Consider the following 23,506-nt stretch of genomic DNA (forward strand, 5'->3'; position numbering starts at 1 on the left):
CCGCGTACGTCAGCCGAAAACAGGGAGTAGCTCCTATAATGTTCACTTTTTTTTAATTCCACTTGGCCACAAATGCTGCTTTGTTTCCATGGAGTAGAAAAAGACTGAATTCATTTATTCAAGTCAGTCTACGGAAAAAAAAAAAAAAGTAAGTCACTTGGCTTCGAATGTGGACCCTTTTTTGAGTTTCACAGGTATTTATTTCAATCTTTACGAAACTAGTATTTGTTGCTTTCCCTTTACCCAACATCCAATCATCAGTTTCTCTTTCTACCTCCTTGAAAAGTATACAACTTTGAACTTTTTTCTTTTTTTATGTAAATTTTTCGTAATGATTCTTTTATTGTGATAGACACAAATCATTTACTTTTTAAGAAAGAGAGCTTAACATGAAAATACTTTGACTTATATTATCAAAGACATTACAAATATGACAAACAGCAAGTAAAAATGCAATCAAATCTAAAAAATAAATGCGTAAAAAAATGCTTTATGATCATGACCACCTTTTATGTAAAAAAAATATGTTTCTTGTAACTTAATACTGTAATGCTACTTAATGCCAGTTAAGCATATGCATTAGGTCTGACTAAAGTAAGTTTGTTTGTTGTAACACAGTGCTGTAATTTCAATATAACTATATAAAAAAACTGTTCCATCAGTTTTCATCTCTTCAGAAAATGTATGCGGAGGAGAACTTCTCACAGTCATCATAGTAAAAAGCATCCCTGAGTTACAATGAATGACATTATGAAGCTGTACATGCAAAGATGCAAATTTGCATGTTGCAAAGCACAGCATAAACAAACTAATCTTGGATGCCAACTTCCCCATTTCAGTGAATACACAGCAACGGTGAAGAGTGTCCTCTAACAAACTCAGTCATAGTTCTGAGGAAGTTTCACAGGTGATCCTGGAGCATTTGTTCATGTTTAGAAGCAGAGGTACAGGTACATCGTCCAGTCACAATGACTGCTAGCATGCGTGACTAAGACAGCGACTATCTCCGTGTCCGGGCGAGTCTTGGTCCAGCACATCAATCAACGTCTCAAGACGCTCTCAGCAGCTCTTCACTCTTCTCCTCGTCGGCCTCTTCCTGCAGTGCCTTCCGCAGCACAATGAAAGAGCCTCTCGGCTTTTATTAATAGTTAAAGTGGCCCTGGCCTGTCACTTGGGACAATGGCTACAGCCCTGTTAATAAATAAAAATAATAACTAGGAGATGGAGACAGAAGAGGGAGTGCAGTGGAGAGGGAACAGGCGACGCTGCCATTTGTTGTTCCCTCTCACTTGTCAAAGCTCTTTGGCTTAAAAGCCTCTGTCATTGTTGAGGAAAAGAGGAGGGTGGGGGGTGAGGGACACAGAAAGAAGGAGAGAGAGACAGAGCGCAAGAGAAAGGGAGCGCCAGGGGCTAATAGCACCTGTTGGGGTGATGGTGAGACAGCTGTCACGGGAAAAATAACACGGGAGCTTTATTCCGATCTTCTGCCTCTATCGACGCAAGCTCCTTCCAGTGCCCCCCTTCATCCACCCTACCTTTATCCCACTTGTCTGCTAACCTGTTCCCCCGAGGCTACAGCCGCTCCTGACAGAATGTACAGAGGGCATATCAGGGACACGCACCGAAACTTTAGTTGTTGAATAACTGCGCGAAAAAACAGATGCAAGCAGTCGAAGGACGCAGGATAATTGACAAAGACAACAAGAAAAGAGTGTGATGTGAGTGGGTTGAAGTTCAGCATTGATCTTTGTGTGTGTTTGTGACGCTATTGTCAGCGATGAAGCGGGAATGAGTCAGTTCTAATAGATGAGACCGAATGCAGCAACACTGAAGCCACACAGTTATGACCCTTCTGCCCCTTCTTTATAGATCTTAGTTCAAATGTTTGGCAATATCACAGCGATTGTTTTTTTTTGTCTTGTATTTATGAGGAAATGTGCATGGTGACAATTTTTTTTACCTCAAATACTATCACACAGGACCATGATTCCTACAGTCATAAAGTTCACTTTCACTTTCCCTCATACCTTTACCAGTGCCACCAGTGAAGCATCCACAGAGTACATCATAAGCACCGAACACAAGTACACATGCTAACCACAATAAAGTGCACGGTTTGTCATACAGAACTGAAGAACGTTCTCTTGGGTGAAGCCAGCGAAAGCCAGCATTTCAGTTTGAACACAATTTGTACGATGCCTCATGGCAACAGCAAACATTTCTTCCACTTAAGCTATTTCACTTGTAACTGTAAAATTCCCCTCAGTTGACACAAAAGGGTTGACAAAGATTTTTGTCTTTGCGCACAAGCGTGTGAAGCAAAAGGATGAAAAGAGGCGTTTGGGTGAGGAGAGACATAGTCAGGTTTGTTTACCAGAGTCTGTATGAAAAAGCTAAACTGTTCGACGCCGGACAACTCCACTCTCCATGGAAGGTATTAGTGTTTTCCATCTGACCGTTTGTGTGTTTACAGGCAAGCTGTCTCCAACCAGCCAGATTAAGACTTTCTTTTCCTTAAATCACTCCTGTCATTCCACTTAATGCTAAGAAAAAAATAATAATCCGGGACAAACAAACTTTCCAGCTGCCGTCAGCAGTCGCCAGTGTGTGTGTAATGTAATGACTGCGCAGCGTTCAAATGTATGCGCTGTGCATGTTTGTTCTGCGGGTGTTTGTGCATCGGAGTGAGTGTGTTTGCGTTGGCTGACGGGGTTAATCTCCGCTCTCTGCGAGTAAGAACCTCTCCTTCAATCGGGCCTCGGCTGCAGATGGCTGCCAGTAAATAAAATACTCTCTTTGCCGCGCTGTCTTTGTCTGATGACTATTTCCTTTTTGTTCCAGTCCATAACAGTCCAGTGTGAGCGACACCAGAGTCCATCTATACATGTGGACACTTTTGGGATTGAGTCGCTGCATGCCCTCTTGTGTGACATTTCCATTTGTCCCGCCGAGCGTGCACGAAAACATGCGCAAATGTGACCACAGTCAGGATTCTAATTAGCGATTCAGCTGGTGTGTGTGTGCGCGCGCACATGTGTATGTGTGTGTTGAAAACAAAGCGCGAGCTGATAATGTGTCCATTGTGGCGGGTGCATTAAGGCCCTCTTTGTCTCAGGGCCCACAGGGCTAATGATTCTCTAGCAGCAGGTGAGAGGGAAAAAGCCTCCCTCTTTCTCTCCCTCTCTGCTCCACTTGTCTTTCTCTTTATCTTGTGGTGGCTCTCTCGCTCTCTCACTCTTTCTGCTCACTTGTTTTTGTTCTTCAGATCCCCCCTTCTTTCGATTATCAGCTTCTCCCTTTCCACCTTTCTCTCCCTTACTCCCTCTCTCTCCTGCTGATGCGGCCATTAGGTTGAGCTGCCGCTGCCTTTATTACAGCAAATGGACTTTAAATGAGCTTTATTGTCGAGTTGGCCAGTCGACTGAATCCCCTCTCTCTCTCTCTCTTTCCCCTTGTCCCTCTTTTTTCCCAAAACAGAGCCCCCCAGCATTGAGAGGCTGTTGTCAAAGGACTGGAAGGATAAACTTTTGGCCATGGGCTCAGGGCACATCGGAGAAATCAAAGGTATGTTTCTGATCACGAAGCAACCTCCGGTGAAGTGTTCACTCAGGAATCCTCGAAAAGTAAACTGACTTCACTGAACTACCACGACTTGTGCCCAAAAGTAATTGGGTTTAATTGAGCTATCACAACAAAATCTGGGGAAACTGCCTTTTATAGAATGGATTACATTTTAGGGTGGTCTTTTCAAACAGAAAATTGACCACGCATTAGATGACAGAACACCTTAAAAGACTTTGATGAATTCCGTTATACAAAATATCATACTTTGATGCATGATTGAATGAAATTCATTTCATTCACTGATTCATTGATTGTTTTAATTCATATCTTTAGCCACAAGCAGAGCTGAGACAAAAGATAAAACCTCTCTATTTGGCTTTCCTACTCTTACATCGCACCTCACCATCTTTGGAGCAAGATTATACAGACAAGAAACAAGTTTTCTCCGCGCAGTGTCTCGACTCTGAGATAGGGTGGGAAGCTCAGTCATACTGGAGAGACTCAAAGCAGACTGAGGTGACTCAGGCATCTCCCAGTTACAGTGTTACAGGTAACTAATGGGAGTCATACCCAGGACACAATATAAAGACAGCGCCTCTCATTTGGACCGGGGTCATCACTCCTCAGCAGAAAGGGATTCCTGGAAGCCTGGCCTCACACATTATGCAGATGCAATGATGAGGTTTTTTCACCAATTTTTTGACAATGTATTTTAGCATGTTCATTTACGTACCAATTCTGGCTTGATGGGACAAACAGTGCACTATACATGAACATATTTCTGATCTTATGATTTGATGAATATTATCTAGAAAACTGTTATTCTGTTGAGAATGTTTTTTTTTTTTTTATCAACACGATAAAAGTAAACAACAATGTAAAGAGGGAGAATCATAGTCAGAAGTGAGATATGAATCTTATTTAAAAATAATAATCAATAAAAGAAAAATAAGGTGGCAGCCCAAACCCAAATCAGAAAAAGAGCTGAAACTACACCGCTGGCATTGGATTTAAAAGAACTTGTTCATCTACTTAAAAGATCACAATGCTTAAATTGCCAGCAGAAAAACCTAAGGGGTTTAAAGAAAGAAAGAGGAGACAGCTGCAGTACAAGAGCAACCCTGGGTTGACAATAAAGTCTTTGACCACAAGCAGCAAAATGTGTACTACTTACATAATACTTTCAATCACTCGTATTGTCCCGCACTACAGCCAGGAGGGAACTCACAAAGCTGGCGAAAAGTGACAAAATACCTATTATTCCACACCACCAAAAGCCTCTGTTTCAGTGATTGAGCTTCATTAGGAAGCGGTGTAAAATGAAATCAAAGAGGTTTGTGGTGCACCAGCGTGGAGGGAATGGGGTACAGTATTGATCAAACCTGCATTTTCCCAGCTCCCTGCTGTGCTGACATTTCTACACAGGGACATCCCGCTTGGTACATCAGCAGCTGGAAAGTCGTGTGTGTGTGTGTATAACTGAGCGTGTCTGCATCATTGAATCCATTTAGGAGTCAAACACTTGTCTTACATAACAGTGTGTCTTATTAGGATAAAAGCCACAAATGTATGTAGCATGATTTACATATGCTGCGCTCCCATTCACTGTCGCTTGACTTTTTTTTTTACCCCATCGAGTTCCACTGAAGAGCTTTTTGAGGGCGACAAAGTGATTTTGAGCTGTCGCCTGCTGCACAGCTGCATTATTGAGAGGCGACGTCAGTGAAAACTTCATGTGGGGCTCACAGAAACACTGGCTGATACAGACACAAAAGTAGTATAGAACCAAATACACAGCAAATGTGTAGGCATCTGTCTATCATGTTGTAAAGAGGTCCAGACCTCCTCTACCTCTTCTGGGGCAATACTGTCCCAGGGTGTGCACCATGAAGTTTGCAAGACCCTGAACATCGCACAAGAAAGGTGTCTATGAGACGTCCTGATAAAGCCTGAAGCACCTCAATAGACACCTCCCAATGTGGAGGAACAGGGCTTCTACTTTCAGTCTCTCCTGAGCAGAGCATTTATTTCAGCTATACTGTCACAGAAATTCTAATGTGCTGTCTGTCTTCACTTCATCATCCAACTTGCGATTGTAAGAGAACACACTTCAAACACTCATGTTACACTCCAGGAGTGTCAAGGTTAGGGTGAGGGGTAGGTCTGCCGGAGAAAGACACTTCATAGCTCTTACACAACAAGTGACAATATCAGGGTTAATATAACGTCAATCGACGTCACATTTCACTGGAGAGTTGTCGGCCCTGAGCTGAGGACACGTCGGATCATTTAGTCAGCAAACAAACGTCTCCTATTTCTGCAATCTCGACCATAAGATGGCAAGAAAAGAAGATTCTGGCTCTTCAAAACTATGCAAAAGGACACAACACAAACTGTCACGTTGACATTGGTGTGTTTCTCCTGAACTCAGCGGTGGGTGGAAATGCAGGGAGGGGTCAACTTAGGCTTGGATATTGGATATCTAGAGCCCGATGAATCATTATATCTTTCACTTTATAAATAATGCCTATGACGCACTATGTAATCCAGTACCACAAGATTCATGAGGACTGATGAGGACTGCCACTGTTTGAACAGTCAAGTGTCGAGGAGTGATCGAATGATTCAGAAATGCAGCCAGAATAAATAAGAAAAAAAAAAGTTTCCTGACAACGTCAAACACAAACCAATCAGTCTATGGCCATATTTGTAACAGCAAAACCACCTGCAGGAATGAACGGCCTGAATTGTGAACACAAGTACTCCGGATTGTGATGTTAATTCTGTTGCCCACAAACACCACTCAGCCTCCCATTTCGCTGGCTTCCCCCCGCAGCCAACCTAATGACATAAACCAGAGTAACTGGAAACATCTGTACTGTAAACACTTACGGTTGAGTGTAATCCACTTACTTACTGTAATTATTAGTTACTCAACGACCTGGAGTCATTACTTTTATTCGCATTTGTCTGTGGCGCTAGCCTCACTGCGCGAGACCAACTGTTCCCCTTCAAGTCTCTAGCGCCGCTTCTCTTTGGCTGTGCACTTGCCTCTCCTCCCTCTGACTACAGGGAGTTATCAATGCAGCAGGGGTCATTAATTAGCACCAGAAACACAGTGACAAGTATTACATTGTTACAAATTGGTTAATTACCATGTGTGTGCGTGAGAGGGAGTCTGTGGACTGGATGGGTTTCGGCAGGCAGCAATCAGCCTCAGGAGGAATGTGTGTAAACCGATGGAGGAAACCACTTATCGATCCGCCTGCCTGCCTGCCTCGCATCGGTCCGAGCGGACGCGCGCTGATTTATGGGTCGGTCATGGAAATACTAAGAGTGCAAATGAGAGTGGCAGAGCAAAAGTCTGGGATCGTGCGGGAGCTGGAGTTTGCTGACAAAACATCCGCAGATGAAGGGAGGTTTGAGAACAGCTTGCAAGGAAAACGCAATAAGGAGTTGTCTCACACGGTTTGGCTCACACTTACCTGTGTGAGTTAGTGTGAGAGTCCTATTCCACATACAGTCAAATCTCCACCGTTCTGTGCTGTTCACTTTTCTACTCATGCACACAGCTAAAGTGAAAGCCCTCTCAAAACTTGTACCCTTAATACTTCCTCTTCTCTCAACCACCAAGTCAATACGCAATAATCTTGCAGTAGAGACACCCACTGTTCAGCGATTTCGCTGGTGTCCAGAGATTCTGAATGTAAAAGTTGCTTTGTTAAGGAAGAGTCACACAGATGGCAATTGAAACCGAGTTCTTTGAACTGTCATCAGAGACGTGAATGGAAACTATTTTGTCCATACCATTGCTGTTAATGTACCTGTTAAAAATGACTGTTCCCAAATATAAATTTTAGTTGTTGAAGATTGCAAAGAAGGGGTAACATTAAAAAACCCCAGCATTTGAGAGCTTAAAAATACAGTACCTAAGGTATAAATCCATAAAATATTGAAATATCTACATGCAAGCAACCTGCAAAGCACACCAAACATTCGTGCCCCAGTGACCAGTGAGTAAGGGTGCACCGGTGTGAGTGTAAAGTGAGTTCAGAGCGTGACAATAAAGAGTCCTTTGATCCATCGTTTCACCTTTACAACCCCCATCTTTTTTTTTTTTTTTTAACTTCACCCCCTTCCTCAGCGATCCCTTCACCCCAACTTGAACAGTCTTCAACACAGGGCTCTTTCTTGTCTTGGTCAGCTTTGGCTGTGCGCACACACGCGCATGCACACGGACACTCGCTGGCTCTCTCACACACATGTTTCTCTGTTTTTCTGGCGTGACAAAGGTGGGTCTGTGAGTTAGGACAGCGGCGTGTTTATTTTTCCAGCGGCCAGTGCACCCGCCAGTTGCCTTTATTGTTCATTGTTGGCGGGTTGAAGGAGCTCGGGGGAAGTGAGGAAAAGTAGAAGGGGGCAGAGGAGGGGCCCCGGGTGTCGGTGGGCAGCGGGAGAGGTGGCGGCTACCAACCGGGAGGACAAATGGATGGCTCTCACCTTCCAGAGTGGTCAAAGGGTAGGTCAGGAGCCGTGCCTCGTAATCTTAACCTCCTCCATTCTTGGACTTCTTCATATCCCCCTTTGGACCACCTCTTGTCCCCCTCTCCCTTTCGTTACCCCCATTCTCTCGTCCTCATCTGGTTTGACTGGCGCAGGAATGTGGCCCTGTTAAAGGTAGCAGCTGAAGAACAATGGGGGATTGTAGTCCAGCCGCACACGTGTGCGTGCACCCATATGCGCGCACACACACACAAGCGATATAGCCACAGAGCTGGTGCAAATGACCAGACATGAGCACTCGCACAAACACACACACTGATTGTGCCTCCGTGTGCCTCCCTCTAACTACATCCTGTTGAATGATTTAGGCCTTGTGTGGAGGTGTGTTTGTGTACATAAGTGTGTGCGTGTGTGTGTGTCTCTGCGCAATGGTAATGGAGCTGGTATGTCAGGATCTAAAGGGTCAAGGGTCAGACAATGCTAAATGTGAGCAGAAGGTTGGCTGACTGCAGGGTAAACACAGACCAGACATACTTTCCTTCTCTTGTTTTCTCTTGCTTCCTCTCTCTCCAGCCGATCCTTGAATGTACCCAAAATGAGCATCAGTGGAATAAATATAGACACAGCGAGCTATGTAAATTTTTAAACCTGGTGGAAGCTTTATTCTGTTTGTCAAACATACAAAACTTGGCTTGGCTTTGTCTCTCCAGCGTATATGACAAATCTTATCTTTGCCAGTTCTCTCCTCTTATCGGTGAAGCCACAACAGCAGTGATAGATGCGGACCGATTCACCAAAGTAAAGGAACATCTGGTTTTACAACTGCTAAGCACCAATCCCTATTCAAAAACTTGACCCCCTCGATTGTCCAAATCCCCCAAACCAGTCATATATTAGCTGCACCAACAAGCCCATGGAGAGATTTATGGTGCTTTGTTGTTCCTCACATTTATGCCTTTCTGCTTCATGCCTCTGACCTATGACCCTGCAATTCTGAGTGGCCTCTGGACAGCCGTTAAACTCTCGCAGAGAAGAAGAAGACATTTTTTGCCAGGAAAAGTGTTTACATTTTCTGGTGCACTTACTTCTAGTTTTGGTTGTTGTGGTTTCACACTTGAATTTAGTTTGGTGTAAATTATCCTGAATTTCTTAAATAAATAATTTGGGTTCATCTACATGTAGTGATGTTGATTTAGTAAAATGACTTATTGATTTAAAGTCAACCACTTGATCACAGAGCAAATACCTTCATCGATCGGAGTACTGACCAATTTAAAATTTCCTTAAAAGTTTACACTATGTAAGTTAAGATATGTAAGTCAAGATTACAATCAATATTCAGATAGATATGACAATGATTCGACTTACTTAAATACAGGCAGAAAAACAGTCGACAAAAGACACTGTTTCAATTGTGGGTGTGTTCAGCAATTCTTTCAGCAGCACAATTTTGTTTCTATTGAAGGTGTGTTACACACAACAGGGACGCAGTACAGACTATCACCTTAAGATGACCTGGGAACACCTTATATACCACCACAAGGGCTAAAGGAGGTTTCTGGGAAAAGAAAGGTTTAGCCTTCTTCACTTCAGCTGCTGGATGGATGTCACAATATATAATTTTTTAAATCTTTATTGAACATATAAAGTGATTAAAATGAGAGCAGTCTGACTTGGTGTAGCTTTTGAACCGTCCACTTTTGGATACGAGGCCATGGGTGAGTCTTGCAGGTTTAAGTCCATTATTAAGGTCTGGTGCGTATATAGCTTAAGACAGCCTTGTGAACGTAACCTGATTCCAAAAGTGGCTCTTGTTGATAAGAACTAGCAATTTAAATGCTATTATGGCATTTTTATGGCGCTTAAATGGCTTTCCAAATGTTTATTGGCATTTTGCAGAAGTGGCGAATCCAGCACCAATAAAAAGACAACTCTCTTAAATGAAGTGACTACTGCGTGATAAAGACAAGGGACAGGACAATGTAGCAATGTAATCTTGGTTTACAAACACGATCCGATTCCGCTCGGTCAACACAACAGCAACCAGTCGATAAGACAGGGTCACAGTGAGAGGGAACAGTGACCAACACCCACCAGCACTCGGAGCATCTTGTTTGCAGTCTTGAAAACTAGAAAATCTTGGAGAAGTCACAGCTCGTCCTGAACAGCTTTTAACTTTCTCAGTTTCTCTGCGCCACCAACACTTGCGAGCCGCCCAGCTTGTGTCCAAAACACACAAAAAAAGTTTCCCTCTGAACCGATGACAGAATTTTAACAGCGCAACTTCACTCCAGAGTTCTTCAAAGCACTCAGCCTCACCTTTGACCCTCACCCCACCCCTCTTTTGCTTCTAGGTACCCCAGACAGTTTGGCGGAGAAAGAGCGCCAGCTTATGGGCATGATCGGCCAGTTGAGCAGCCTGAGGGAGCAGCTCCTGGCAGCGCACGAGGAGCAAAAGAAGCTGGCCGCCTCGCAGATGGAGAAGCAGCGGCAGCAGATGGAACTGGCCAAACAGCAGCAAGACCAGGTAGGAAAAATATTTTAAAATGACTGGGAATTTAAAAAGTAAAATCAAATTTGTTTGCGGTGTTTTAATCCAGGACTGTATTTCAAGTACAAAACTTAGGTCAAAAATAAGGTTGATGCATTCCCTCATCTCAACAGAAATAAAAATCTGACTTTGTGATGAACAATGAATCAGCAGCAAAAACAGAATTCCGATGGCCAGTGTGACCATGGCATATTGCACACTGACAGAATTGATTTTGTTTACAGTAGAGCTAGTAGAAAGTAGAAAGTCATTTCTGCTGTCACTATCAAAGAAAACAAATGTACTCCACATACTCATTTCCAATGATGATCCTTATTCCTAATCCGTTTGTGTAGCTTTACCCTCAAACAGACGTATGTAGGTGCAGAAACTCCAAAATATTGTGTTTTATCTAAATGAAGGTCGAGCTGAAGTGTACAGGGTTGGAAGCACAAGTGCCTTTGGCTGCCTTTTGATCAGCGCTGAACAAACTGAGCGTCTCCAGTATTGGAGTTGACGCAGTGTGCAAAGAAACACTGCTGAGCATCTTAAGCTTGTCTTCTTTTGTTGTGCGTTTCTTGCGATGTAGCGCAACAACTGAAGTACAAAAGAAGAAGAACAATGATTTCGCACACAGCACAAGTCATTATTGCAAAGATTAGACAAAATGGATGAGTGGATTCGGATATCAATAAGAAAAGAGGAAATTACTTTGACTAAAGTGCTTGATGATAATTCCCGAAGGCAAAGAACAAGCGCATGCCATATGTGAGCCGAGTTTTTGAGACGCCTTGGTGTCACACAGATTACAGAGTGTTTTCATCCACCACTATTTTAATCTGCATCTTGTTTGGAATGTGAAAATGAGGCACCATTCTATGGATTTTATGTCTGTCTCTATAAGTATGTCGATGCAGCAGCGCTGACCATTTGGCTGTAAGCTGAGTACAGATGAGATGAGCTCTTTAATATTTTACAGCAGGGTATTGACCCTCTGTCGTGCAACTGGGGCCTCTGAGACCTGCAGATGTGTTGCATGTCCCTTCGGCCCCTGGCACACACACATCAAAACACACGAATGCTGCACGTTCTGTTAACATATTTTGCATTCTTTCCGCAGATTGCGCGACAACAGCAACAGCTCCTGCAGCAGCAACACAAAATCAACCTCCTGCAGCAGCAAATCCAGGTGAGAGACTTCTGTGCATGTCAAGTTTGTGACTCTCAGCTTCTGGTGTACACTGTCATGAAGCAGATCCTCCTTCAAAAACATACAGCAGTGAACGTAATCAGACAAGGCTGGTCAGAAAAATGGCCACAGCGAAATGATTCATGGCAAGAATCAAAGTTTCACTCTGCGTTGTGTTCTTGATTGGCAGTTATTTCCGTGAGCTATGATTGTCTCAACTGTGTTGCCACTTAACAATCAAACGTCCTTCAAGGCAGCCTGTAAATCATTTATGTAAGGACAGGAACTTTTTTTTTGTTTGATTCATTCAAATCTAACTGTATGAATCTGCACCTGTGCCAAACATGGAGTAGTCATTACCCTCCTCATCATCAACTGCTTCTTCGAGTCAGTTCCCTCACTTAAAAACAACTTCTTAGACCAACAAGAACTTGAAACTCAAAATGCTCATACAGTACACACGTCCCCAATGTGCTTACCAGGTCTGGGTTTTGGATTTGGAGGGTTTGTAAAAGGCACCTGAGGCAAAAAGGCTTGGATGTTTGCACATGAACTTCATGGTCGCAGTCATGACCATTTAAGCACATACAATACAAGTGAAAACAAGGAGTTTTCCTAAACCTATCCCCCTTCCTCTTTAGAAGTAGCAGCTTACACTATGGGCCCGCATCCTTTCCCCGCGACGTCCTACTCCATAGCCATTGCTGCGATGCAGTCAGTTAGCCTGCCTGGTTGTTGAGGCACTGGTTTGGCATGGCAACTAAAATGCTGCCTGCATTCCTAAGCTTTTCCCATAGACAATTTTATTGTTCCCTGTCCATTTTGTACCTTTGAAGACAGATGGAAGGTGAAGTCAAAAGAGGATCTAGCTTTTCTTCAAGACTTTAAGTGCCATCTTTATAAAAGAAAGCCCTTCTTACAAATGTATTTGTACCCCCTGAAATAGAGCCATTACTATTTCTCTCACTAATGTGTTTATCACATCATGTTCCTGCTTTAAAAAGAGCCCAAAACAAAATCTCTCCACTTGGGGAAGAACATGATGAACATTTTGTTGAGAACCACAAACTAAAAGGGTAGATCTTAGAACTCTGATGGAACAAAACCAAAAGAGAAACATGATCTGCAACCACTTCTGGAAGGTTGCGGGTGCAGTAATTCTGGTGGTCGTCCCGAGTGTGAAGCCCCCAAATTGTTCATACAAGGAAATGTTAACAACATTCAACTTACTTTAAATACACTAGCAAACGCAAACTATTAAGTGAAATGTATGCCGAGATAAAAGGAGGGATGTGTGTAACTCTCCAGAAAGGGTGACACTGGAGTCTCTATGCTGGTCCAGGTGGCTTGGAAGGAATAGCCCAGGCCTTTGTAAAGGCAGATGACACTGAATTTTGAGCTAAGAATGGCAGGCTTTGTATCACCAAAAAAAACCTCCCTGTCCGACACTGTGTGCGCACACACACACACACACATTCCCTCTCCCTCAAGACTTTAGCCATACACAGTTGATGTGATAAGAGACCTTGTGATATCATGTGGGTGGGACGTGTGTTTATGTGTGTCCAAATTTGTGTGCAAAGCAGCTGTGTTTATTTGCTTTGTGTGAGTTAAATTCGGAATTGTTCACTTTTGTTTTCGACAATTAAAAAAAAAAAAAAAAAGCCAGAACACATGCTTGTTTCTGAGTCTCTGTTCTCCAGCGTCCGCCACTCGGTCCGTGCGTACGCTGTTCGCCGCAGCTGTGTGTGTTAAGCTATAAACACGTCCGCTCATGATTCACTCCCTCACGACCCCGCCGAGACAAAGCTCTCTTTTCCCATGACTTTGCAACCTTTTCCCAAACAAGCGTCTCTCCATTGAACGGGCCCAACAATAGTTTCTCACAAGCAAGGGGCAGCTGTGGGCAGGCAGAGGGCCGCAATCGACAGGGGCGAGAGGAAAACACACGTATACACATCAAAGTATGCGCAGACGTAGTACATTTATGGCTTCACACACATAGTGCAGGCAGCACAGTCGGCCCGACGATCAAACACACACTCATCATCAAAGACTTGGTCTAGAAACGCGCTGCTTAATCATTCATGAAGAGATTGTCCGCACAATCCCACAATACAATGGCCTGCCAGAGCGAGGGCACCAGGTTCAGTATGTTGGGGTGTGTGTGTTTTGTGACTGTATGATAAGCCCCTTGTGATTGCGTTTCCCCCTAACGAGGCTGAGTTCAGCTGTCCCTTCTTGTATCTATGTGTGCGAGTGCGTGTGTGTGTGTGTGTGTGTGCGTCCTTGGCTTTGTTCGGCCCAAACCCCCAAAGGCCTGTGAAGAATGCTTTCAACCGTCCACTTGGAAGAGGTGATGAAATGAAACGAATAATCAAGCTCATGAAAAAGAGAGGAGAGTGACACACATCCCTTTTTGAAAGGAGGACAAATTATTTATTGTCCTTGTATCCGGTTTCCTATTTTTCTCCCCTCACCCCGGTACCCAAATTTAAGCAATGCGATCTGTGCTCAGCATCGGGGCCCAAGATCCTCCCTGAGCAGGGGGAGCAACGTATGCTGGCTTTATCAGGTAGCTTATGGCTTTACATGACCACAGAGCACGCAATGGTGCTTGCACCTTAGCTAGATTATTGACTCTATATAAGATATAAAAAAGAAATATCCTGAATTTAAATACAGGGATTGATCTTCAATACAAAAGAGCATAACACGAGTCAAGTGAAGTGTCCGAAGCAGCTGTCAATGTGGTGCAACCTATGTTTCAAACTTGACCCTGTGAATTTTGCGAAATCAAATTGGCATGACTGACGGTTAGATTGGTACTAGAAATATTTCACATCAACACATAATATACAGAAATCTGTGAAAGGTAATTACAGACATTATCAATTGATCAATTAAAAAGTGAATGCATTTCAATGCTGCTTGTTTTTTTTTCAATGCAGCACCTCTCTTCTTATTAAAATACTCAAACTGCAGAAACAATTTCCATATGAATATTTATAGTAATAGGAAGTGATATGGCTTAAAATGAGAGTTTTTCACCAGTTGTGTACTTTTGTGGCCAGACTCTCTGGTCTGGGTCAGTGTCCTTAGAAGAATAGAATGTCTTCCACATTCTAGAGTCCGTCTTTTTAACACATTTGTGAAAATAACGTGTATTAACTGCATTTGACAGTTACATTGATCAAAAGTCTAGCTTTGATTGAACTAGTTTCTGTCATCAATTTCATGATGTGAATCTTCTGCCTCACCTCGCCACACCTTGTTAAATATCCATGCTTGCAGAGTTAACATCAGGAAACGACACGATGCCTACAGATGAGTGCGGTTGTCAATAAATGAAACATTAAAAGCCTACGAAGGAGCGCATGAGAACTCCATGATTGTCCGTCTTTATCATCACCTCCTCGGCTCTGCGCCGCGTGACAACCGGCTGGTCTCACAGGTTCTTGCCAAACTTCACCTGAGCATGAAATACGTCTGAACTGCATCATGTCGCTGGCTGAACAGTTTTAAATCATGCTATGGTTAGGTTTCCCTTACGACTAGTAGTTACTACTTGTCACCTGCTACTTAGTCGGACTGGTAAATGGAACAGGATAAATTGTTGTGCACTCACTTGACTTACAGTCCAGGTGTTGCTTTATGCGCAGGGTAGATTTGCCCAGGCGGGGAATGTAACCGTGCAGCTTAGAGGAAACACTGGCTGACACACACCTATTTGAAGGCATATCCTTTGCTCCCCCCCCCTGCTAGGAGCCCTCTTGTTAAGCTACAAGACATGGACACATTCCCTCAAAGTTCTCTCAGCTCTTCCCCCTTGTCCCTGTCTCTTTCTAATTAAGTGACTTGTCTGTGAGAGGCTCCCCACGGTGATGCTGAAGACCACTGTGGGTGCCGAGCGGGGAAGAGCATCGGGGATGAAAGGAGTTCACCTGCGAAGCGGCTCGGGGCTTTACCTTGAGAACACATTTTCATAGAATAGAGAGCAGACGCACACTATACGTTTGAAACAGGGATGAGTCTGTCCACGCTAATGAATCCAAACTCACTCAAGTGGAACACACGTACAAAAATGTTGTGTGTGTAAACCTCCACACAGGGTTCCTTGCTTCAAACCGTCTTTTGAGGTGGGAGAGGGGGAAAAATAAATGGGTAAGACCACCTGATGCTTTGACTGGTTTAGGAGGCCAGACGCCATGGCGACAGCGGCTAACAAGCTCTCCATTAAGGTTTGCCCGAGTCTGTAACTCAATCAGATACATACACACACACAGGAGAGTCATACCTGATGGAGTCACGTGCTTGAATCCTCGCTCTAAAGACAAGAGGAAAACGCTTTGCAAACCTTGTGCTTTTCCACAGAAACATGGCTCAGTACAAACTAAGCTAAAGCTTTCAACAGACTTATTTGAGCTGACCTGGAAATGCCGGATCACGCGGAAACTTTTATTGGTCGTGATGACGTGAAAGAAATTTGGTTAGCATCGCAAAATTTAAGCATCTCAGTTTAACTTGAATGGACCGTTACAAAGTTTAAAAAGAGGGGAGGAGTCTGAGCCATGAATGCACTTATACCGTACCATGAAAGGAGTGATCAAATATTATTTTTAGAATAAAAGAGATACAACAAATTCTTAGCATTGTGTCAAACATCTGTATAGCAGGACATAAAATACAGAAGTGTTTGCCAACGCATTGCATCTCCACCTGGTCCATTTCTCCTTAGTTTAATCATGAGTCTAACCAGACTCATCCATAAGTTCAGCCTTTCCTTGAACACACACAAAAAGACAACAAATGTAACAATGGTTATTTCTTGCAGGGTGTCGCTCCTGATTCTTAGTCATTCAGGTATAAAGTTGAAAAACAAAGCGCGTCATGTATACACATGTGTAGACGAATTTCATTCCGGTGACGCTGAGAACATAAAAGCGGAAAGTACTTTTCATGCACACATACATCACCAGTCTACACACAATCGCAGCACACCTCTGTACTGAGTGGCTAACCCAATCGCCTGTGTAATTGTTTAATCGCTCCCATTACACAGCAACCGATGTCATTTGTGTTTCGCGTACACACTTTATGTGTCACTGTGCTCGCATTCGTAACACCGGACTGAAACCAGCCGTTCTCCACTGAGGCTCACCCTTTCTCTCAGCCATACAATTACCAGCTACCTTTAGAAGAAAACGGAGGAAAGTTAGCGGACAAATATGAAAACGTTTTACTGTGCAAATTAATTTATGGTTCCATCGCTTGCCGAACCCCTCAGCAGCGTCAGGTCACCCAGGTCTTGCATTAATTGTCGGAGCATATGGTCACCAACAGATTTTTAGCTGTGGGACTTGCACTTTAGCGGGGGCTATTTTTTCGCGCGCTCAGATGCAAGCCATATTGTGTGGCGCTGGCAGCTATTGTTCGCTGCATTAACTTCATAGAGCTAATTACTCCCCAATAATAACTTTACCTTGGAGTTTTTAGCACGCCGCGTGCCAACCAACCTGTTTCGCACCCCATATGTTAATTAGCGGCCACATCTTCATTATGCCGCAGCGGCGCTTTAAGTTCAAGCTGTGCCGCCTGGCGCGTGGTGAACGCAGCCTCCACTTGCTGCCAATTACCCAGCTCCCCTCTCTTCCTCCTTTCCTCGTTCGTTCGTCTTTCTCTCTCTGCTGTTTATTTCCTGAGAAAGTTCTCTCGCCAAGGTGAACTTGCCACTTCACCCCAGTCAAACTTCTCCAGGAAATTCTAAGTTTCATTTATTCGTCTTCCATCTTTGTTTCACACTGGCTGATTAAAGATTTTTCACTTTTGTTTCTTTTTTTTTCCCTTTTGGACACAGAGGAGAAGGATCTTAGATGAAAAAAAAAAAAAAAAACCTATTCAGTACATCGGCGGTCTACAGTAGTCGCAGTGTGATGTTGTAGGTTTTCATGTTCACATTGATGTGGAAAAGGAGCTGAAGTGTGCGCCTGTGTTTTCCCCAAAGTGCCCGCTGTTTCAGATGTGCCTTTTCCTTTATGTGAGATCTAGAGATTGTCTGATAGATCCTCAGTCACTTTCTCGCATAAGCTCATATTTTTTCCCCCTGAAGACTCACACGTTTTGTCAACTTGTTCACCAAGTCTACATCATGTGGCTAATTTTAAAATATCAGGAGACATGAAGTCATTCAGCCAGTGTGAAGAATTGTTTAACACACTGAGGTCATATGTCATTGTTTTTCGAGGGTGAATGTCTTTTTCTGCCAGACACATGTTCCCAGCCTTGCGTGTTCATTGGGTTTCACCCACTGTAGGTCACCACTCTGGTGTGTGCCAGCGATCGTGCAAGGCCCAGCAGCTGTTACACACACTCAAACTACTATAACAACATATGGGAGAAAATGATTTTCCATTTGTCTTTATTCCCCCCAACCATTTAAATTTCCTTGATCATCTTCCACAATACAAGTACCGTGATCTGGTTAATGTCAAGACTAGTGTGTGTGAGGGCTTTTTGAGTGAAACAAAAAGAAGAAATAGACTTGGACAAGGGTCAATTCAATGCACAAAGAAGCTTAATAAATTAATACATTTAGATTCACCAGTGCATGGACTGTGTCTACAGAGGCACATTTCTCTATTCTAACAGCAAGGTCTACAGTACTGCGCTGGATTAGATTGTGCTACCTTTATTACATTATCACATTTTTAATGTCACTGAGCTACGGTCCATCTTATAACCGAGTCAACCGAAGAAACATATACACATACAAAATGCCCTCTCTGTTTTTTAAATACAACTTTCGGCTTTTATACACCAATGTTTCTGAGGCCTTTAGGGAAACAAACGCTAAGTGGCACAACAACATATTGATAAACCCCACAAAACCAGTCCTTACTGTGCCCAGTTACATGATGTTCCCCTTCACTAACAAACACAGGAACATTTACGCAAATAACTCACGCAAATAACTATCCACAAGCAAGTTCAGCCGTCCACATTGCTGCATTCAGTTTCCACACCCAGTTTGGACTGAGAAACTGATCAGTATGAGTATATTCAAAGAGTATATACATTTCTATTATCTCATATTGCATATGATATTGTACAGCACCAATTATCAGCCAGCCAAATTCTCCACCTCTCTCCTCTCCCAACGGCACATTACAGTATTTCGAGCCAGCTCCACTCCAGCATATGTCCAATTAGGCCTGAAAGGCAAAGCGGAACTGTTCTGTCTGTGATTCGTCCCCGCGGGGGTCCTGTCCGAGCATCGCACTGGAACGCCTTTCCCTTCTGATCACAACACGCAGGCAAGCGCAAGGTTTATGGTTAACCAAAATGGTGGAGTAATTATTGTTTTTGGTGTAAGAGGGGAAACAGGAGCCGCTTGAAGAGAGCACTATTCCCCTGAGCGGCGATAGTTTGATTACAGTGCTGCTGGCTGTCGCATGCCGACACATGGGAACAGTAGTAGTAGGAGGAGGGATGACACACACACACATATATATACTGTATATATAGACAGGTACTTCCTAGACACATTCACACTTGCAAAGACTTATAGCCACTTTTTTGCCGTCTCATCTTCTTCCAGTAACCATAGAACTGTAATACCATGGGCCAGCGATGGTGCATCACAGTGATTAGGCCGCCGTGCCCATCGCACTAAATCTTCCTCTTCTGTGTCCTTGCCACTCAATGAAATAAATAAGGGAGGCAGCAGTGCATCGTAAAAGAGGTCTTGAGCTAATAGCCGGGGTGGATGGAAGAAGGTTTGCCCGGTCCAATGATGTTTAGCCATCAACTCATTTTGACTGGACAATATACAACCTGACGTTGCTGACATTGCTTTATGTCATTTACAGTGATGAATGGGACACAGCATAAAGGCTGTTTTAGCCAAACCAACAATTCACCTAGCGCTGTTAAGGGAAATAGTAGCCTGACTGCAGAATCTGACTCCGCCAAAATACCAGTCGTACGATCACCTGTTGTCTTGATGTTGTTTTGATAAATCCAAAGTCAAATTCACAACCGCGTAGTAGGTGATAGCCCAAATCCAGACATACTTTTTCAGGAATAACATCAATACAACCTTCTCTTTTGGGTTTTCCATATCGCCATCTTGTTATTTAGTTTTCTTTCAGCTTGTCTATTGTTGCAGTGAGGTCAAGTCTCTTTTAACTTGGTCATTAGTTTACTCACGTTCGCATTCTGCAAGGTCAAGCCTGGAGCTTTTTCAATACATGAAGCTCTCAGGGTGTCAGTAGATATCTATCAAGTTCAAAGCAGAGTGTCGGCGAACATCTCCAACTAAAGTGTTTGATAAGTTGTTTCATAAATGAAAAAAATGCCCCATAAAGTAGTTTTCTTCACTTCATCATAGGTTGAGAAAACGTGTGAAAGTGACAGATTTGTGAAGACACTTTGGGCATCATCCCTTTTTTAAGGCAGCAGGCTTTTCGTAAAGATAAGATGACTTGTTTCGCTCCCCCGCTCACCTTTTTCCCACTCTCCCTCTCCTCTCCTCGCTTCCTCCCGTCATCTATCCCCATCCTTCCTCTCAAACTGTCAGTCAGTCCATCACACACAAGTCTTTGTGTGTTAGTTTTGGCAGATCGCTGTTTAGTGCAACCATCTGTCTCGTACTTTTCTCTCTGTCTGTCTCCCCCTCTCTCCCGCTCCTTCTCTATCTCCATCTCCTGTCTCTCCTGCCAAAGCCACCCATCGGAGGAGCTTTTTTCTGCTCCTCCTTTATAAATCCTGGAATCCTTGTGAAGTCGCATGGCTCTTTGCCGATGAGCGGGGAGATAGAGTTAAGTCTTTTGGTGTGTATTTCGGATGACTGTGGGTGGGGTACCAGCAAGAGGAAGGCAGAACCTTCTATCAAGAAAGTAATGTCAGGGTTTGGTACTATTAAGAGCGGTGTCCAATTTGATCTAAAGATGTATGCAATAGATCCCATCCGAACTTTCACACCTGCTGCAGCACCAGCAAATGTTGATTCTTCACGGTCATCACTCAATGAACTGACACTAATTGTCTTTTCTGCCTTCTCTCCATTCCTCGTTCCGAAACTGCCCCTCTCCCGTCATCTTTCTTGACTTCATCCCTGTACCCCATCTTTACTCACTCCTTACTTAGCAGGTCCAGGGCCAATTGCCTCCGCTGATGATCCCAGTCTTTCCTCCAGACCAGAGGACTCTGGCGGCCGCCGCTGCCCAGCAGGGTTTCCTGATGCCCCCTGGCTTCAACTACAAGCCTGGCTGCAGTGAGTACCACTAAAAAAAGAATTCATGCCTAGGCAAGCGAGGTCGGTGCAGTTTCCCACACAGGCAGACGAATTGTTTCCCAAAAGATAAGCGCGCCACCACACCAATCTTAGTTAACAGAAGAACGCCAAAATATACGCTTCCTGTTTACACACTATTCATCTATCCTTCCATTTTTGCTCACTCCTTTTGGCCATATCTCCTTCTCTATTTTTTGACGCATTATAGCGACAGAAACCAGGCGTCCGGGAGTATTTTATTTGGGGGGTTTGTTGCTTTTTTGGCTATCGCGCTCCGGCTGTGTGGCAATGTGTTGTTTACCATGAGAGAGTTAGTGAGACAGTGACGGAGAGAAGGACGGAGAAAGAGAGATGGGTACTTGCCAGTAGACGCTGAGAATAAATGCTCCATGGGGGGTTTTGCAAAACGGGGAGGGAGCGAGGGTGCTAATGTGACCTGCCCCAGGTTCTCCTCACATTAACACGAGACGCTGCCAGAACATGCTTCCAACATAGCCCACACTTAGATGAGGAAGAGCACACACACACATCTACACGCGCACATACACACAAACGCCCAGTTGAGCCAAAATTTTTTTGTGATATAGCAAACATAAAAAATGACAAATATTGACACACGGACATCGATATGTGAATGCTGCTGCAGCAATATATAATCGTGTGCGACGGGCCCACCCCACCCACCCCCCTTTGTTTTAATTTCAACGCCAGCCTTCTTTCCATTTTCACAGCTTCCCAAACAAGTCCAGTCCATTTTAATTAGTGCCATCTTCACCCACACCCACTGCCCACCTATATAGCCCCATCAAGCGGTGGGTTTGTCTTTTCACTGCCTCCGCCAACTCCTACTGGACTGAAACTTCATGCCAGGCTTCTGTGCCCCTGAGAAAACTATCTGGCAACTTTCAAAGCTGTTATGAGCTGATGTAGAGCCTTACTGGAGCTCTAAATAGGACACGGGCAACATTGTGCACAGACATAGTTTCACAAAGGTTCATAGCTTTAACTGTTTGATATAGTATTTGTACAACCCTGGACTTTGGATTGTCGATTCTACTATGTGAGGATTTAGGAGTCAGGGTTAGAAAATTCTTTTCACATGAAATGCATTTCACATATCAAATAATGAGATATTAAATTCCCTTCATTTAGCAGCGAGAGCCCTCGGCCTGTCTTTATGCCAAGTGCAACATGTTTGCTTTCTTCTGTCCTTCTAGCTTCATGTCACTGAGAACCCCAGGAGGGGCATAAATATCCAGTCGTCTAATGTTTGTCTAAGGGAACAAGAAGAAAAGAGCAATCTTCCAGAATACACAGAAAATTGTTATCCCTTCTGTTCTTTGCTGTCTGCCTGTTGGGATGTATGGGAAAATATGCTGCAAGGAAAGTCTGGTTAATGCCAAGCTAGGACACTTGGTTGAACACCCACGGAACAGTAGTGCAGACAGCGCCAAGATGCTAACCGCTGGGATGGGAAGTTCAAGTAAGGAACCCCAAGGTTAAGTGCTTGGGAATGTCTCTCCAAAGGTCAATATGACAGCACAATAAAAACCTCAGACAGTGTATTTTTGGGTAGTAGGCCTATGAAATCACCCTCATTTGGTCTTTGCAATCTAAAAAAAAAACATTAAATTGTTGGAATCAAGTACATCACTGTGCCCACATTCCTAGTTGTCTGACCTTTGTGAGTAATTGGAACATAGACTATCCTGCATCTTATCTCACAGTGGTGGTTTTCTACGCCTTGGTTGTACATATGCAGTCCACCTAAAAAGCCCTGAGAGGTAGGAGTGAGGGTTAGACAAGACACATGGAGACTAGATTGAGAAAACAAAGACCATTACAAGGAAAAGAATCGGAGTGTGAGTGAGCGTGAGCTGCTCTGTCTCGACAAAAGCAGAGAACCATGAGTTGAAGCTCAAAAAAAAAATAAGAGAGCAGCGATCTTAATTACTGCGTTCGGGCCAGCGTTATCAGAATACTCTCACCTCGCTGCTCTTTGTCAGGGGTATTAAGGAGGGAGGACACAATCAGGCTTTTCATTAAGGCCCCACTGCTAGTTCGCACAAAGGCTGGCTTTAACAGCTGCAGCGAGCGAGAGACTCAGGTGGGAGGCAGTAGATTTGGCTGGAGCAGGGGCCAGCCACAGACAACCGAGGGGTTGATGGGGACCGTGAATAGGGAAGGCCGGAAGGACAAGGGGGTGGCAGTGGTGGGTTTAACATTCCCAATAATCAAATTGAATGACAACTCTCTGCTGGTTTGTTGAAGGTGATCCATACCCACTTCAACTCATCCCCACGACGATGGCCGCTGCTGCGGCTGCCACACCGGGCCTGGGGCCCTTGCAACTCCAGGTAAGAATGCTTGACCATATAAACTAGTTTATCCCTCAAGAAATGACAGATTTTTTTAGAAACGCGTG

At 43.9% G+C, this 23,506-nt stretch overlaps 1 protein-coding gene across 8 annotated transcripts in view; it reads left to right on the top strand.

Moving 5' to 3' along the window:
- Window positions 1–23,506, top strand: part of sox5 (SRY-box transcription factor 5) — a 78,434-nt gene that overhangs the window by 32,021 nt on the left and 22,907 nt on the right. For 6 of the 8 annotated variants that reach the window (XM_053861613.1, XM_053861614.1, XM_053861617.1 and 3 more), the window contains exons 4-8: window positions 3,478–3,564; window positions 10,422–10,594; window positions 11,718–11,786; window positions 20,934–21,060; window positions 23,353–23,438. In XM_053861613.1, coding sequence (XP_053717588.1) covers window positions 3,478–3,564; window positions 10,422–10,594; window positions 11,718–11,786; window positions 20,934–21,060; window positions 23,353–23,438 — 542 coding nt within the window. The remainder of the gene's footprint in view (window positions 1–3,477; window positions 3,565–10,421; window positions 10,595–11,717; window positions 11,787–20,933; window positions 21,061–23,352; window positions 23,439–23,506) is intronic. The other 2 variants (XM_053861615.1, XM_053861620.1) reach the window with 1 other exon arrangement.

The sequence above is a fragment of the Synchiropus splendidus genome, chromosome 4 (assembly GCF_027744825.2).
Source record: "Synchiropus splendidus isolate RoL2022-P1 chromosome 4, RoL_Sspl_1.0, whole genome shotgun sequence".
Taxonomy (NCBI): Eukaryota; Metazoa; Chordata; class Actinopteri; order Syngnathiformes; family Callionymidae; genus Synchiropus; species Synchiropus splendidus.